Source organism: Diabrotica undecimpunctata, chromosome 4, assembly GCF_040954645.1.
Source record: "Diabrotica undecimpunctata isolate CICGRU chromosome 4, icDiaUnde3, whole genome shotgun sequence".
NCBI lineage: Eukaryota > Metazoa > Arthropoda > Insecta > Coleoptera > Chrysomelidae > Diabrotica > Diabrotica undecimpunctata.
Window position 1 is genome coordinate 89,266,986 of NC_092806.1, and position 16,150 is coordinate 89,283,135.

At 30.9% G+C, this 16,150-nt stretch overlaps 1 protein-coding gene across 1 annotated transcript in view; it reads right to left on the reverse strand.

The window, feature by feature from the left end:
• Window positions 1-3,575: 3,575 nt before the first annotated feature.
• Window positions 3,576-16,150, reverse strand: part of ocm (over compensating males) — a 302,029-nt gene continuing 289,454 nt past the window's right edge. The window contains exon 6 of the mRNA XM_072529887.1: window positions 3,576-3,693. Within this exon, the coding sequence (XP_072385988.1) occupies window positions 3,664-3,693 (30 nt within the window). The 3' untranslated portion in view covers window positions 3,576-3,663. The remainder of the gene's footprint in view (window positions 3,694-16,150) is intronic.

The window sequence follows — 16,150 nt, forward strand, 5'->3', positions numbered from 1 at the left end:
CCCGACCGCCAGTACCCCAGCTTAGTCAACATTAGTTGACCAGGTAAGTATTCAGGTAAAATTGAAGCTACTGTGGAGTGTCGTTATCTTGTTTGTATAATAAATTCCTGGTAATATAAAAACGATTAAAAAATCGTATAAAATTATAAAAACGATTAGAATACATTTTATTTCATAAAGTTGTAAACATTTTAACAGTGAGTTTCACTATCAATGGTTGATCTTTTAATGACCACAATAAATTTGTTGATCGTTAAGTATTTCCTGGAATAATTATACAGGTTCCCTCTATTCTGTATAATTTGTAAAAGTATATAAAACCGATGAGAAATTTTTAAATATACATTTTGTTTCATTTAGTTGAAAGTTTTACAAGTGTTACCAGTGTTATACCTATTTATACCTATAAAACAGCATTATGTGGCGTCCGTGGAAAAACATTGACGGTGCTTCTTCCAGTGTTCCAGCAAAGAAAAAGCATTTATCTGCTGACGCTAGAGAAATCGTAAAAACAATATATAGTTCTTTACTTACAAGAGGACTTACTGCTAATACTGCTGCCAGTGAAATATCTGATTTAACGAAAATACCTCTAACCACAGTGAAAAGAATTACATCAAATCCCATTAAGTCAAGAAGGAAGCGTAAGGATGCCGGTTCTACCAAATGTATTGACGAAAGTGATAATGACTTAATAAGACGAAAAATTTACACAATGTACGAAGAGCAACGGATACCTACATTAGATGATTTAAAACAACGGCTTACTAATGATGATACACAAATAAACTGTAGCCGCATTAGTCTTTGGAGGATTTTGTCTAAAATGGGCTTCAGATATCGTACAATTGACAAAAGGCAAGTGCTTATGGAGTCCCATCGTTTATAAAAGTGGCGTACTGAATATATAACTTTCATAAGAAAGTACCGTACAAAAGATCGACCAATAATTTATCTGGACGAGACATGGTTTGACACTCATGAAACACCATCCAAAGGATGGTCCGATTCTTCCAACAGGTGTCAAACAAAAGCTCCATCAAACAAAGGGAAAAGAATAACAATTTTACATGCAGGATCAAAAAATGGTTGGGTCCCAAATGCCTTATGGCTTTCTGCAAAGAACATTAAAGACTCCTGCGTGGACTACCATGAGGATACAACGGCAGAGCTTTTTGAGCAATGGTTTAAGAATTGTCTTATATCTAACCTTCCTCAAAATAGTGTGATAGTAATGGACAATGCAAGTTACCACAGTCGTCAATTACATAAGTCTCCAAGTGCAAATAACACGAAAATTGAAATTCAAAACTAGAAAACAATATATATTTTGAAGAAAGTTATTTAAAAAATGAACTGTTTGAAGTGTTAAAATCATTTTCTATTAAAAAAGTATATGTTTGTGAAGCATTGACCGACGACATGGGACATACAGTGTTACGGCTTCCGCCCTACTATTGTTTATTTAATCCCATAGAGCATATGTGGCACCAACTAAAGTCAAATGTTAGGTCACAAAATGTTTCTCCGACTTTAAGCGGTAGTGTAGTCGAATTAATAAGGAAATGTGTTGATAATATCTCCCCAGAAAGTTGGAAAAATTCAGTACGCCATGTAATGAACGTAGAAAATTCATATGTTACTTTGAATCACATAATTAAACCAATTTTTATTAATCTTGAAGAGGATAGCGACAGCGAAACAGAATTAGATATTTAGGAATTCATAAATATATTTTGGTTATTTTGGGTATTTTTTTTTGTAAATATTAACTTGTATATATTTTTCTATATTTTTTTTCAATTCATTTTTTGTACATTATGTATTCGTTTGTATGTATATACTGTAAATAGAACTATTATTACTGTACATTTTTAACGATATCCGATTAGGAAGAGCAAAAACTTTTAAACACGCCAGTTTTTTGCTGACAGTCCTAAGTCTGTAAAAAGTGTGAAGGAAAGTACCTTTCTGAATTTAGATCCATATACTACAATTATTCACGTAGAACAAAAAAAAAATACTTTCTTCATGTTAAAAATTGTTCAATTATCAAGTATATTCACTTGAACAACCTGAAAGTACCATATGAAATAATTTAATAAATTTTTATAATCGTGTATTACACAGCTACCAATGAAATATATTAAATAACAAACTTTCTGAAGTGCGACCCTGTGTACTTCGGTAGTTTATTGAGAGACTCTTGTATACACAATAGGATCAACTCAGGTAACCATTAAGCACTCAACCATTTTTCGTGAAACAAACTATACTAACGCGTTAGGGATATGGACTTTTATCTTTTTCTTTTTTGTGCAAAATTGCATCTATATTCGACAGATGTCATGTTAACTTGAATATTTTCTCGGATTTGGAATCTATTTTAATTTGATTAGGGGGTTTATTGTTAAGCGAATTAGTTTCTACTTTGTAGAGAGGTAATGTTTTAAAGTTTGTGATTAGTTGTTTGTTTTTGAGGTCTATTGTACATTCGTAATGTTCTAAAAAATCGAGATCTAAGATTCCATCCAAATCAATATCTAAATTATGGATAAACACGTTATAGGGGTTTCCTACTTGAAACGAGACTAAAGTCGATTCAATGACAAAAATCTTATTGAGCGCCATTTATTCGATGAATACAATTTGGGCCTGTTTCTCTACAGCAGAGAGGTTAGATTTCTTTATATTAGCATGAATTTTTGCATTAAGGACTTGGACACGATTGAGGAATGTAAGAGTCATTTCATTCGGAAGCTGTTTGACTCTCTGTAAATCTTGTATCACAGAAGATAGGTCTCTAGTGTCCCCAAAATGACAGTGGCGCACCCAGGGGGGGGGTTTTGGGGGTTAAACCCCACACACATTTTAAGGACTCAAAATGGAGGTAGCATCATAAAAAAAATTTCAGTCACCAACCAAAACCCCCCCCAGAGGCAAATTCTAGGTGCGCTACTGCAAAATGAGAAGTAAGAAGCTGCTTGATTTCTAGATATGATAATGGATTTCTTGAACTTATGAGTTGTGCTGCTCTTCCGCGTAATTTATTTTTTATGTGAATTACTAATAGTTGTTTTTGACCACACGTAGACATATTGTAGACATAATCACAAGCATTTAAAAATGTGTGTAAAAATATCTGATCGCCTTCAAATTCAGGTACGAAAGAAAATATTTCAGATAATTTATAAAGTTCTATTTCAGGCTGGTTTTCGGTGCAAGACGCGAGACGAGAAGTATTGCCGTTGTCATTCGGTGGTCATATGATGGTCAATAAATCAATAAACGAAATAAAAATGTAAGGTTATAGATTGATTAAATAGTTAATCAAAATATAAATGGCAAAATAATAAATCAAAAGGTAAATATCAAAATAAGCAATCAAAATATCGGAAAAACACTGTCTGATTAGCAGAATAATCGACAAAAATAATCGTTTCAGGTATATAATAATAAAAAGTATGAAACAAAAATTATATACGAGATGATTCAATGTTAGATTTAGAATAGTTCCAAAAACATCAAGTCATCTTGTTCTCGACAGCTGTTCTACCAGGGGCTTTACTTGGTGTTCCTTCCGTAGATTTCTGCAAAGTTAGGACGCCACTGTTTTTTGGAGATTGCTGGTTCTTTTCTGAATAAAGGATTGGAATCCACTTTTTATATCACGTAACATGCACCTTTTTGGAACTTAAAAAAAAAATTTATTTAGAAAATATAATGATCAAAGTAACGTACCTACTACAATTTTAATTATATTGAACTTAAGAAAATGTATTTAAAAATCCTTTATAAAAGGATCCCTGCACACGTAGTATCAGCAGAGTCATCGAGGCCTAAGGTTTTTACACGTTCCCACTGAGTCAGCAGTTACCAATATTATAAAACAATTTGCCGCTCTTTATTTTCGTTCAGTATATTTAAGTTCAAATCCACAAGGAAACTAAGTTTCTGTAGCTGACTGTGTACCATGTATCACAAATAAATTATTTAAAAATCCTTTATAAAAGGTATATAATTAAAACACCCAATCGCTACATCACAAAACGTTTTCGGAACCTATATTCCATCATCAGTGTGTCCGAAAAGTATATAACCACTTTAATTAAAGAAAACATGAAATTTAAAATTTTGATTAAGGATAATACAAAATGTGTTTAATACTTACTAAGTGTACATGGTTGAACCACTAAATATTTGGGTAAAAACCCGTTAAATGTTATTAATTTGAATTTAAATTACATTATTGGATCTTATATAATATGATGTTTAAGTTACAATTGGAATTGATAACATGGCAATGTAAGACTCCACTGGAGGTTTCTGGTCCTTAGACAAAGTGCCTACGAGCAAGGACACTCAACTCAGATGGGATTGATTTTGTCCTATGCTCTAATGTAAGAAATGCGTTGTGTTGAGTGTGACGTAAGCGTGGGGATTCGTGGTTGACATTTCTTATTATTTTATATAGAATAGTTGTGCCTGCTGCCAATTTTTTTGTTGTACTAGCGATTTAACGGCCTTATATATTTAATTATTGTTTCTATATCAATTTACTTGTATAAACAAAATGGGTGGTAATAGATGTGCCATATATGGTTGTGACAATAAATTTAAGAGTGCGAAAACCAATATGCCTGTTATTTTTCACAGTTTTCCAAAATGAAAGTATTTAGTGTCGAAAACTATAAGGGCTGAATGGGTTAACCGATGCGGAAGAGCTGATAATTTTAATCCTGATTCTAGTAGCATATGCTCTGTTCATTTTACAAACAATGACTAGAAAGAGATCTTTAAAATGAATTAATAGGTAAAATAAAAAAGCAATAAAATGACTATAAAAATTTTTTAATGTAACTTATTTTAGGTTTACCTCGTAAACGCCTTTTAAAGAAAACTGCAGTTCCAACACTTTGTTTATATAAACATACCTTTGACACACCTTCTGTCTCTACTCGTGAAGGTAGATTAGATGTTAGAAACAGAAAGCAACTTGTAGCAGAAATTACAAAGGTTGATTCAAATATTTTATCTAATCAACATTAACATACTATTACTGAATCTGAAATAATTTTTGAACAAGCTGGTGACTATATAGATTTAAAGCCTGAAGTAGATTTTGAAGCAAAATACAACGAATTATTAAACAAGTATGAAAAATTAATAGCTGATCATTCCAATTTGAAGAAAAAGGTTCAAATGAAAATAAAAAGTTTAACAAGTCAGTTGAGGTATTCTAAAGCAAAAAATATGAATGTTCAGAAAAAATAAAAAAATTGTGTTAAATAAAGTGTTAACCACAAACCAAATTGCACTTTTTTCTGAGTGTGGATCAATATATTAGTCCAGAAGTATTCCAAAAAGCCAATCTTAAAATTCCTCAAGAAAAAATAGAAGAACCTGATGTATCTAACAATAGTAGTTCTTTCTCTTCCCAAGAATCATCTAATCGGTCTTCCACCTCATATTATGTTGTCAGTGATTTGCAGGAAACTACAGAAGATGCCTTAGAATACATCGCTGGGTATTTAGCAAAAAAATTTAAAGATAGTTTACCTGATTTATGTAATTTCACATACAAAGTTAGTGAACATAGTTATAGTTTACCATCATGTGTGCAGCAACTCTATTATGGAGGTCTTATCAAGCCTACAGATGAGTGGTTCATAAAAATAAAATTATGGAATAAATATTATGAAAAATATATTGATATCTATAGGAAAAATAATGGAGTTGTTGGAAACATTTCAAAAAGGATTTAAAAAAAAGAAAAATGTTGCCATATGCACTGACTAAAAACTTTTGTAAACTTAGAATAATTAGATTAAATTATAGAAATTTAAAATTCAAGGAAGCTGAAAATTTGAAGCAAAAATACTTATCAGTGTTGGATTCAACTAGGTCAAAAATTAGAAAATTAAATAAAATTGTTCGGTAAGGAATGTTTCTAAAGTTTCCTAGTATTGTATACTGTTTAGTTTTACCTATGTATGTTTATGAAATAAATGGTTCAGTATTAAATAGTTTTATTTATCATCAAATATTTTTGGATATTAATTTGTGCTCTGACTACGTAAGTAAAACACGGATTTATAGATTTTATTTTCCAGAAATATTTACTTTGAGAGTAAACTGACATTTATTAATTTAATTATAACACTAGCAAATGCAATTATTTCGAAAATAAATTTTATTTGCCATGTAAAACAGATCATTAATTTATAAGTCTGAATGTCTTAAGTACTGTTAAAAATCTGATTATCTGCCTATTTACAAAACAAAACGTAAATTTTTCGTTTTAAACTTTTTAATCTCAAATTAAGCTCATCTTCCATAAAAGATAATAGTAACAATAAGGTCGATAATTGCTTGTCATCCCCACACCTACGTCACAGCCGCGTGTTGCAGTGACAGACAATTTTGGGCGATGGAACTATCCTATGTAGTCAACCGTTCTTGGTCTACGAGGACTTGTTGACAGCAACTGATTGAAATGACAATATTGACATGTTAGAACGGAAGTCGGAACAAAGCAGTCAGTGTAACTTGAGGTATTTGTCTAAATATGACAGTAGCCAGCAATATTTAAAATTAAGTAAGTTAAAATTATAATCAAATAACAGTAGCAACTATGAATGTTGTAGCTTGAATTATGAATTTATCCTAAATTTACGTTAAAGAAATTGAAAAAAAAATTTGTTTAATTAATGCAGGTGGACTAAAGTTTGGTGAAATTTTGTGGATAATGATAAGCAACCAACTATACAAATGTTTAAACCACCACTTAATTTATTAAACATATATAATATATATATATATATATATATATATATATATATATATATATATATATATATATATATATATATATATATATATATATATATATATATATATATATATATATATATGTAACCAAAAGTAATGTAGCCAAAAGCTCCCCTACTATTAAGAATCAGCAGATTCCGATGTGCAATGATAAATAGGAAGAAATCAATATTTTTATTATTATTGTAATTATTATGTTTCAATAGTCAAGTTTAAATCATTAAATGTAGTAGTTTGTAGTATTTCTCAAAATTGTAAACTTTTAATTTCAAAATAAAAATTTTTTTTGGGAAACTTAATGTTGAAGAAACATTTCTGGCGCTGCGAACAGGATATTTCATACAGAAACTTGGTCGTTTCCTGGTCTACATTAGTTTGATGAAATCCTGAAGAACCTGGTAAAAGAGAAAAATGTATTGGAAATCAAACACGATCATCCTTGCGTAAGTTTTTCCTTTCTTTACCATTATTTATGAGCATTTATTATTTTTATTGAATTCTTAAACATTTACATTGAATTTATTATTTATTGTTTATTGAATTTATATTATTTATAACATTTTTACTTCAACGAATTTTTTATATATATTTGCATTTATATTTTTACATGTTTGCATATATTTTATGAGTACATTGAATGATATTTTCCAAAATAGTATCGAAAATTTAAGTTTACTATTCGATAATTTGAATTTAAAAATAAAAAGAAATCTACAAACCTCTAAATTGGACAGAAATTCGTCCAGCCTTACTAACTAAATACGGAGATCACCCTAAACGACAATCCCGCAACAGTAACCTTCAAAACCCCATACTTTAAAAACATTGCCCTCAAAACCTTCTGTACTGGAATCAACGAGCCTTATTGCGAATACTTATCGCATTTTGAACTAAATTCCCTAGAGGAAGCGCTTCAAAAGTGTATTGCATACGATAACCACAAAAATCAGCAACAATACATTCCTTAAGAGCCAACATAACAAAAAGCCTCCAATTAAAAATAAATCCTATCAATCTTCGAATAATCAAAGATCCACAAACTTCCAACCCACACACTCAAACTTCCAACCCACGCATTCAAATTATGTGAGACCTTCGACTCACAACACACCTTTACACAACACAGAGCCCAACTTTACCTTCACTCCACAACAAAACTACAATCTTCGTCAGAGACAAAATTTCGGTTCTTACGAACAAAACCAATCCTTCCAACGAAACAATGTTCCGAAAAATATCCAACAAAGATTAAATAAATATAAAGCTCCTCGACCCCAACCAAATTTTGCCACTCTAATGAGCTGTGTTCAAACTACCACAACCAGAAACCATCAGCCCATGACAATTACAACTAATAGAAGCCACAATTTTCACATAGACTCAAATGATACCCAATATTTCGAAAATGATTTCGAAAATTACGAATCCAAACAAGAGCCCGATTTGCATGATGAAAATCATCAGGATTTTCAAGCCATCCCGTTAGACGTTGGGTTGCCCTGCTTCGTCACACCCAAAACACATCTACGCGTTTTGATCGACACCGGAGGTTCCCATTCAATTTTAAACCCGCGAGCTCTCAAACTATTTGATAAAAAAACATATTTATCGGAAACCTTTTTCGCTAACGTCAATGAAAATTACTTCCAAGCACGAATTAAATATTAAGACGCCACTATTCCTAGAATATGGAATTCCACAAACATTCGACGTAAAAATCGCCGACTTTAGTCAGCACTTTGATATCCTTTTGATATCCTCCTAGGAAATTACGATTTAATGCCACTATCAATTATGCGACTCATATTTTAACCTTTGAGAATCCCCACGTAAGCAAATTTAATAAGAGAATTGAAGTTGAGAACTTCTGTAATTATGAAATAGAACAAATTCCCATACATTTTACTGAAAATAAAATACGAACTTCGCACTTAAACAACGAAGAAAAGTATAAAATTATAAATCTTTGCAAGAAATATAAGGATGTATTTTACGATGAAAACAAAAATTTAACTTTCACGTCAGCTGTTAGACACGAAATCAAAACGAAGGATGAAAATCCGATTTACGTAAAGGGATTTCGTCATCCTAAAACAATGCAGGAAGAAATAAAAAACAAATAAATAATTTACTAGATAATAAGATAATTCGACCGTCAATTTCACCGTACTCAGCTCCAGTTTGGATAGTACCAAAAAAAGCTGATGCCTCAGTTCCTAAAAAATTTAGATTAGTAATTGACTGCATGAAGCTCAATGATCATACTGAAAGTGATCGTTACCCACTTCCTCAAATAGATGAGATACTGGATAGCTTAGGAAAAGCCAGTTATTTTACAACATTAGATTTAGCTTAAGATTGCCATCAGATTGAAGTTCATCCAGATTCTATTCTGAAAACAGCCTTTTCAGTTCCGCATGGTCACTTTGAATTTTTACGTATGCCCTTTGGTTTAAAGAATAGACCAGCAACATTCGAAAGGTTAATGGACAATATTCTTAGGCCCTTCATTCATAGGTTTTGCTTTGTCTACATGGACGATGTTATTATTTTTTCCAAGTCACTGCAAGAACACTTAGTTCATATTGCAACTATTTTTGACACTTTCAGGAAAAATAATTTAAAAATTCAGTTAGACAAATCCGAGTTTCTCACGAAAGAAGTTTCTTTCTTAGGTCACACAGTGACAACTGAAGGAATCAAACCTAACCCAGCAAAAATCGAAGCTATACAAAAATATCCTCTACCAAAAACAGTAAAGGGAATTAAATCATTTCTTGGTTTAATCGGTTACTACCGAAGAATCATACCCAACTTTGCGAGAATAACATCCCCATTTTCGAGGTGTGCTCGAAAAGGAGCAACTATTGACCCTACTAATCCAAATTATTTAGAATGTTTTGCAAAATGCAAACAATTGTTAACTAATTCCCCAGTTTTACAATACCCAGACTTCGAAAAGCCTTTTGTACTGACTACAGACGCCTCTAATATAGCTACAGGATCAGTATTATCTCAAAACAATCACCCTATTGCCTACTATTCTCGAACTCTAAATTCCGCAGAACAAAACTACTCCACTATTGACAAAGAACTCTTAGCCATACTAGATTCTCGTAAACACTTCCGTATGTATTTATACAACCAAAAATTCACTGTAGAATCAGATCACAATCCTCTCGTATGGATCTACAAAATTAAAGACCCCACTTCTAGATTAGCCCGATGGAGACTTAAACTAGAAGAATATGATTTTGAAGTTAAATATAAAAAAGGCAAAGGGAATCAAGTTGCTGATGCTCTTAGCCGAGTCCAAATAAATGCCCTAAGCTCGAGTTCAGAATGAGCTGAACCACCCGACAATTTCAACATTGACGATTTCCTTGCCGATTTTGACAACTTAGAAAACAGTATTAACACACAACATACATCAGTTGAGAACCCTATCACTGGAATAGAGATTTCACCTGAACCAATTAATTTATCCTCAAACCAAATTATTTTTAAACCAGAGTCAAATAATTTTGAAATTAAATACAAAAGAATTTTTAACAAACACCGTTACACTGTCACTTTGACAAATAATTGGAAAACAGAAATAGCAAATACCTTCCAAAATATCCTTAGACCAAATCAAAAATTTGCAATAACAATCCCTCACGAATTTAGACCTTTTATCTGTAACTATTTTAAAGAAAAAATAAATTCCACAGTCAAAGCAATATTTTGTAATATACTACTTCAAGACATAGAAGAAGAAAACCAACAAATACAATGCATAAAGAAATATCACGTTGAAAACCACAACGGAATAATTGAAACTTACAAACACTTAAAACAAAAATTTTATTGGCCCTCAATGCAGACAACGATTTCTAATTTTATCAATAAATGCGAAATTTGCCTAAAAAATAAATACGAACCATGTCCTTATAAACTTCCCCAATTAGGACCATTGTTAGGTCAAAAACCTTTTGATATATTACATATCGATCTGTTCCACTGCAATAAAAACCTGTATCTCACAATAATAGATTCTTTTTCCAAATACGGTCAATGCTATAAGCTCACCGACAAGACTTCCATTTCCATACTAAATAAATTAAGACGCTCTTTTTCGCACCACAATTATCCAAAAAAGATTGTATGCGACAGTGGCACCGAATTCAATTCCGCAGTCATTAAAGAATTCCTAAATATCCACAAAATCGAAATACATTTTACAACAGTAAACAATTCTTCCTCAAACTCTCCAGTAGAGAGCTTTCATTCAACTCTTATTGAAAAACTTAGGACCATACAAGCCCAAAATCCAAATGATTCGTTAGATGACATTCTAACACATGCCATTCTCATTTACAACCAATGAATCCACAGTTCCACAGATTATTCCCTTTCTCAATTCTGCACGGACCCTATGCCGAAGAAATACATTTCGACTTTGATCTTTCGATATACGAAAAATATAATCAAAGACATAAAGAAGATCTCCAACCCTTTATTGCAGAACTATATAATAAACAAAAACAAAAAAGACAACAACTTTTAGATAGACAAAACGAAAATGCCGAAGATATTCCGGAAATAGACCTCACAAAATCCCTATATGTTTCTAAGAAAAAACATAAGTCCAAATTACAAACCCCTTTCTCCACCATCCATCCAGAAACACAAGACAAAACAAAAATTATCGGTAAAACAGATAAACAAAATTTAACAAGCACTCACCTTAAATATGTAAAACGAATACGAAAACATGTAGACAAACCTACTAAAGACCCAAATTTTTCACAGGACAATCCTCGCCCTGGTCCATCCACTCAGTATTCAGGAGATTCCGAATAATGGTTACTATGCTGAAGTGATGGTTACTATTCTTTTCTTTTCTATCGAGAATTTTATTGACATTTAGGCTTTTCAGATCAGAATATAAACTTAAATGTAATTTAAACAACCTAAATTAATAAATTACACTATTTCAAATCCGTAATTATCTGTAAATTAAACATCTCAAACCAATAAATAATCCCACTTCACATTCGCAACTATTATCCAACTGTCACTTTTTCAGAGTAGGTATATTTGGTTGCCTATGCACATGGCTCACTTAAATATATTTACAATATTATAGTTATTAAAAAAAAACTTTTTACACTTATTATATGCTAATTTCTTAAAAATACCCTCATATAAATAATTTTTATAGTATATAACTTATTAAAATAACCAAATACTTTTTATATCTAATTTTATCTAGTATATAACTTATAAATTATTTTTTTAAACACTATTTTTCTTTCTCCTATAATTAATATCATTTCAATATATATATATATATATATATATATATATATATATATATATATATATATATATAATATTATATATATATATATATATAATATTATATATATATATATATATATATATATAATATTATATATATATATATATATATATATATATATATATAATATTTTTTAATATTATTATTTATGTGATGTTTTGTATTATTTATTAAATGTTCATAATTATTTTAGTCTTTTGTATTTAAAAATAATAACCTCAATAAATCACTATATGACCGAAAACTGTCAATTTTGAAATACGTTTGTGTCATGTCTAATTGGCAAATATTTTACGTGTTTGGTTCATACGCTGGTGTATGTGAGTTCGAATCGCAATATGAATTTCCTTTTTTATTTTTGAAATATTTACAAACCCCACGTTAATTTTATTAAATATATGTAATATACGCAAAAACGCTAAATTTTAAAATAAAATGTTTTTGAAGTTATACTTCTATACGCGCGTTCGACTTTGGAAATTTGCACGGGAGTGAGTCGGAAATTTTCACGGGAATGCGTAAGTAAGTTACGTATATTGTCATTTTTAAATACTTATGAATATTTTATTTTAATTTGTATTAATATTATTATCATGGTAAATTAAACATATGCGTAAATAAGTTATGTATATTGTCATTTTTAAATACTTATGAATACTTATGACCGGAGGCAACAGCGCGTTGTGCGAAATAAAAGTGTTAAACATTTTTACCAGTGTTTATTCCGATTTTTGAGGTAATAGTGAGAAATAAAATCCAAACTATACGTGAAAAATTGTATGAGGACATAAACTCTCTGCAGTGCAAAGAAAATTGGCAAAAAGTGACCTGTAAGTAAGTTTTAAAACATTTTATTGTATTCAAAACAAAACGACATTTAGAAATTCCAGTTCTTTTAATAACAGATAAGAAGACAAGTCTTGATCAAATTGAATGCGACGTTGCCGGTTATCCAAAAAGTTTCAAAAATCCAAGAAAGGAAATCCGCTAATTAATAATATTAACTAAATAAACAAAATTTAGAAGAAATAAAATATTTAATAAATTTAAATTTCATACTCAATTATTGCTTGAGAAGTTCTAGAGCTTCTGACGGGTTGACCGGAGAACTAGAACTTACCGCTTGCTATAATATAGAGTAAAAAATACATAAAAAAGAAATAAAAATGGATAGCGATGATGACTACACCTCAGAAGACAATAAAAAAAGAAGTCGAAAGGAAGATGATGAAGATATTTTCAACAAGAGCAAGAAACTTACCAGAACACCAACCAAACAACAGAAAGATGAAAACAAAATAGATCAGCTTTTAAAAATGATGCAAAATTTAACAGATCAAACAAAACATCTAACAACGGAGGTAAAAGGAATAAAAGAAGAACAACGAGAATATAGAAATGACCTCAGAGAATTAAAAAAAGAAATAAATGAATTCAAACAAAGTAACCAACAACTAAAAAAGGAAAATGATGAAATGAAGCAGGAACTAAAGATAGTGAAAATGAAGGTAGAACAGCTCGAGAAAGAGAGAAAGGCTAACAATGTTATTGTCCAGGGTCTACCGATGGATACAAATAACCCAAATGTAGTCAACGAGATTATGGCAAATTTCGTGGAAAAAGAATTAGGCATTAAAGTAGAAATAGAAGATGCTTATAAAATAGGCGACAAAACATGTCTTGTAAAACTAAAAAACAGAAATGAAAAAATTAAAATCATGAAGAACAAAAACAAACTAAGGGCATCAAAGCCAGAAATATACATCAATAACGATCTAACGCAAGAAGAGATGAAGATCCAACAAGAAATACGGAAAATTGCAAAATTTCAACAAGAAAAAGGTATGAACACCAGAGTAGGTTATCAAAAATTAAATATTGACGGGGCTATATGGAAATGGAACAAAGAGAAGAATGAACTGGAAAAGGCAAACCAAGACACGCCAAAAAACCGATAAAACAACAAATATCGTACACACAACAAAAAACGGAAACGAAAATGACAAAGGAAAAGGACATGAATAGATTAGATAAGATAAAACAGACGAGCAGGAAAAAATATAATAGAAAAATGAAAAAACGCGATGAACTAAAAATAAGTACGTGGAACATCAGAACAATGCTTGAACCAGGAAAAATGCAGGAGATTGTCTCAGAACTAGAAAGATACCAAATTGATATTGCAGTGATTCAAGAAATTAGATGGGCAGGTCAAGGAGAAATAAATAAAAAAAACTACACACTACAGTATTCGGGACATGGAAAACAAGGTCAATATGGAGTTGCTTTCATAATTATGGGAAAAATAAAAAATAACATTATGCAATTTAAACCAATAAATGAACGTATGGCTTACCTGAGAATTAACGCCAAACCATTTAATATATCAATCATAAACGTATATGCTCCAACTGAAAGTGCTGCTGCGGAGGAAAAAGACAAAATGTATGAGGAACTTGAACGAGAAATGGAGAATTTACCTAGAGAAGACACAATACTGGTAATGGGAGATTTTAACGCCCAAGTAGGTAAGGAAGACTACATTAACCAAGTAGCAGGTAAACACACATTACACGAAAAAACAAATGACAATGGTCAAAGATTATGTAACCTAGCAGCTAGTACCAATATGATTATCATTAGTACAAATTTCGAACATCCTAAATACCATAAAGTAACATGGATTTCCCCAGACCAAAAAACATGGTCCCAAATAGACCATATTCTGATTACAAGAAGGAAACAAACATCGGTTACGGACGTGAGAACTTACAGAGGTGCGCATGCAGACACAGATCATTTTATGGTGACTGCAAAGGTAAAACAAAAAGTCAAAAGAACTCTAAAAAACACGACAATGAAAGACAAATGGTACGTAGAAAAACTGAATGCTCCAGACATAAGGATTAAGTATGCTGATGACATGAACAAAAAACTAAAGGAACAGTGTAAATATACAAAGGATATAGAAACAGAATGGAGAAATTTAAAAAAATGTATAAATGAAACAGCGGATGTACACATAGGAATAAAAAGAAACAAAAAAAAACAAGAATGGTATAATGAAGAATGCCATAACATGCTAAAAAAGAAGATAGAAATTAGACAAATGTGGATAAGAACAAATAGACAGGATTATAGGGAAGAATACAATAGAATAAGGAATGAATGTAAGAAAAAAATAAGGAAAATTAAACGTGCCTGGTTAGATGATAAGATAAAAGAAATAGAAAAAGAAAGTAAGAACAGAAACACAAAAGCATTTTATAAGAAAATTAGCGAGCAAAACAAAACTTTTAAAGGAAAGATAAAAGGCATAAAAGATAAAAATGGAAAAGTATCAGAAAATGATGAAGAGTATAAAGAAATTTGGACTCACTATTTTAAAGAATTATTAACAGAGCAAGAAGATCAAGACCTAAATGAAAACGTAGAAGAAGAGACAATGATGTTAGGAAACCAGCTAGAAAGACCAACAAAAGAGGAAGTTGAGGAAATTATAAATAGCAGCCGTAATGGTAAATCTTCAGGATCAGACGGGATCAATATGGAACTTATAAAATATGGTGGTGAAGAATTAAAAGAAAAACTGTACAATTTAATAAAAGACATATGGGACGAAGAAAAAATGCCGGAAGAATGGAACAAAGGACAAATTATCACGATTCATAAAAAAGGAGACCAACAAATGTGTAATAACTACAGAGGACTGACGCTATTAAACACAGCATATAAAATTATGTCGACCTTAATACATCGAAGACTGACCAACGCTATGACGAATATCATAGGACACTATCAATGCGGATTTATTAAGGGAAAGTCTACAACAGATGCCATACATACAGTTAAACAAATTATGGAAAAAGCTCATGGATATAAAATAGAAATTGAACTGCTTTTTATAGATTTTCAGCAAGCATTTGATACAATAAAAAGATCAAAATTAATGGTAGCTCTGAAAGAAATGGG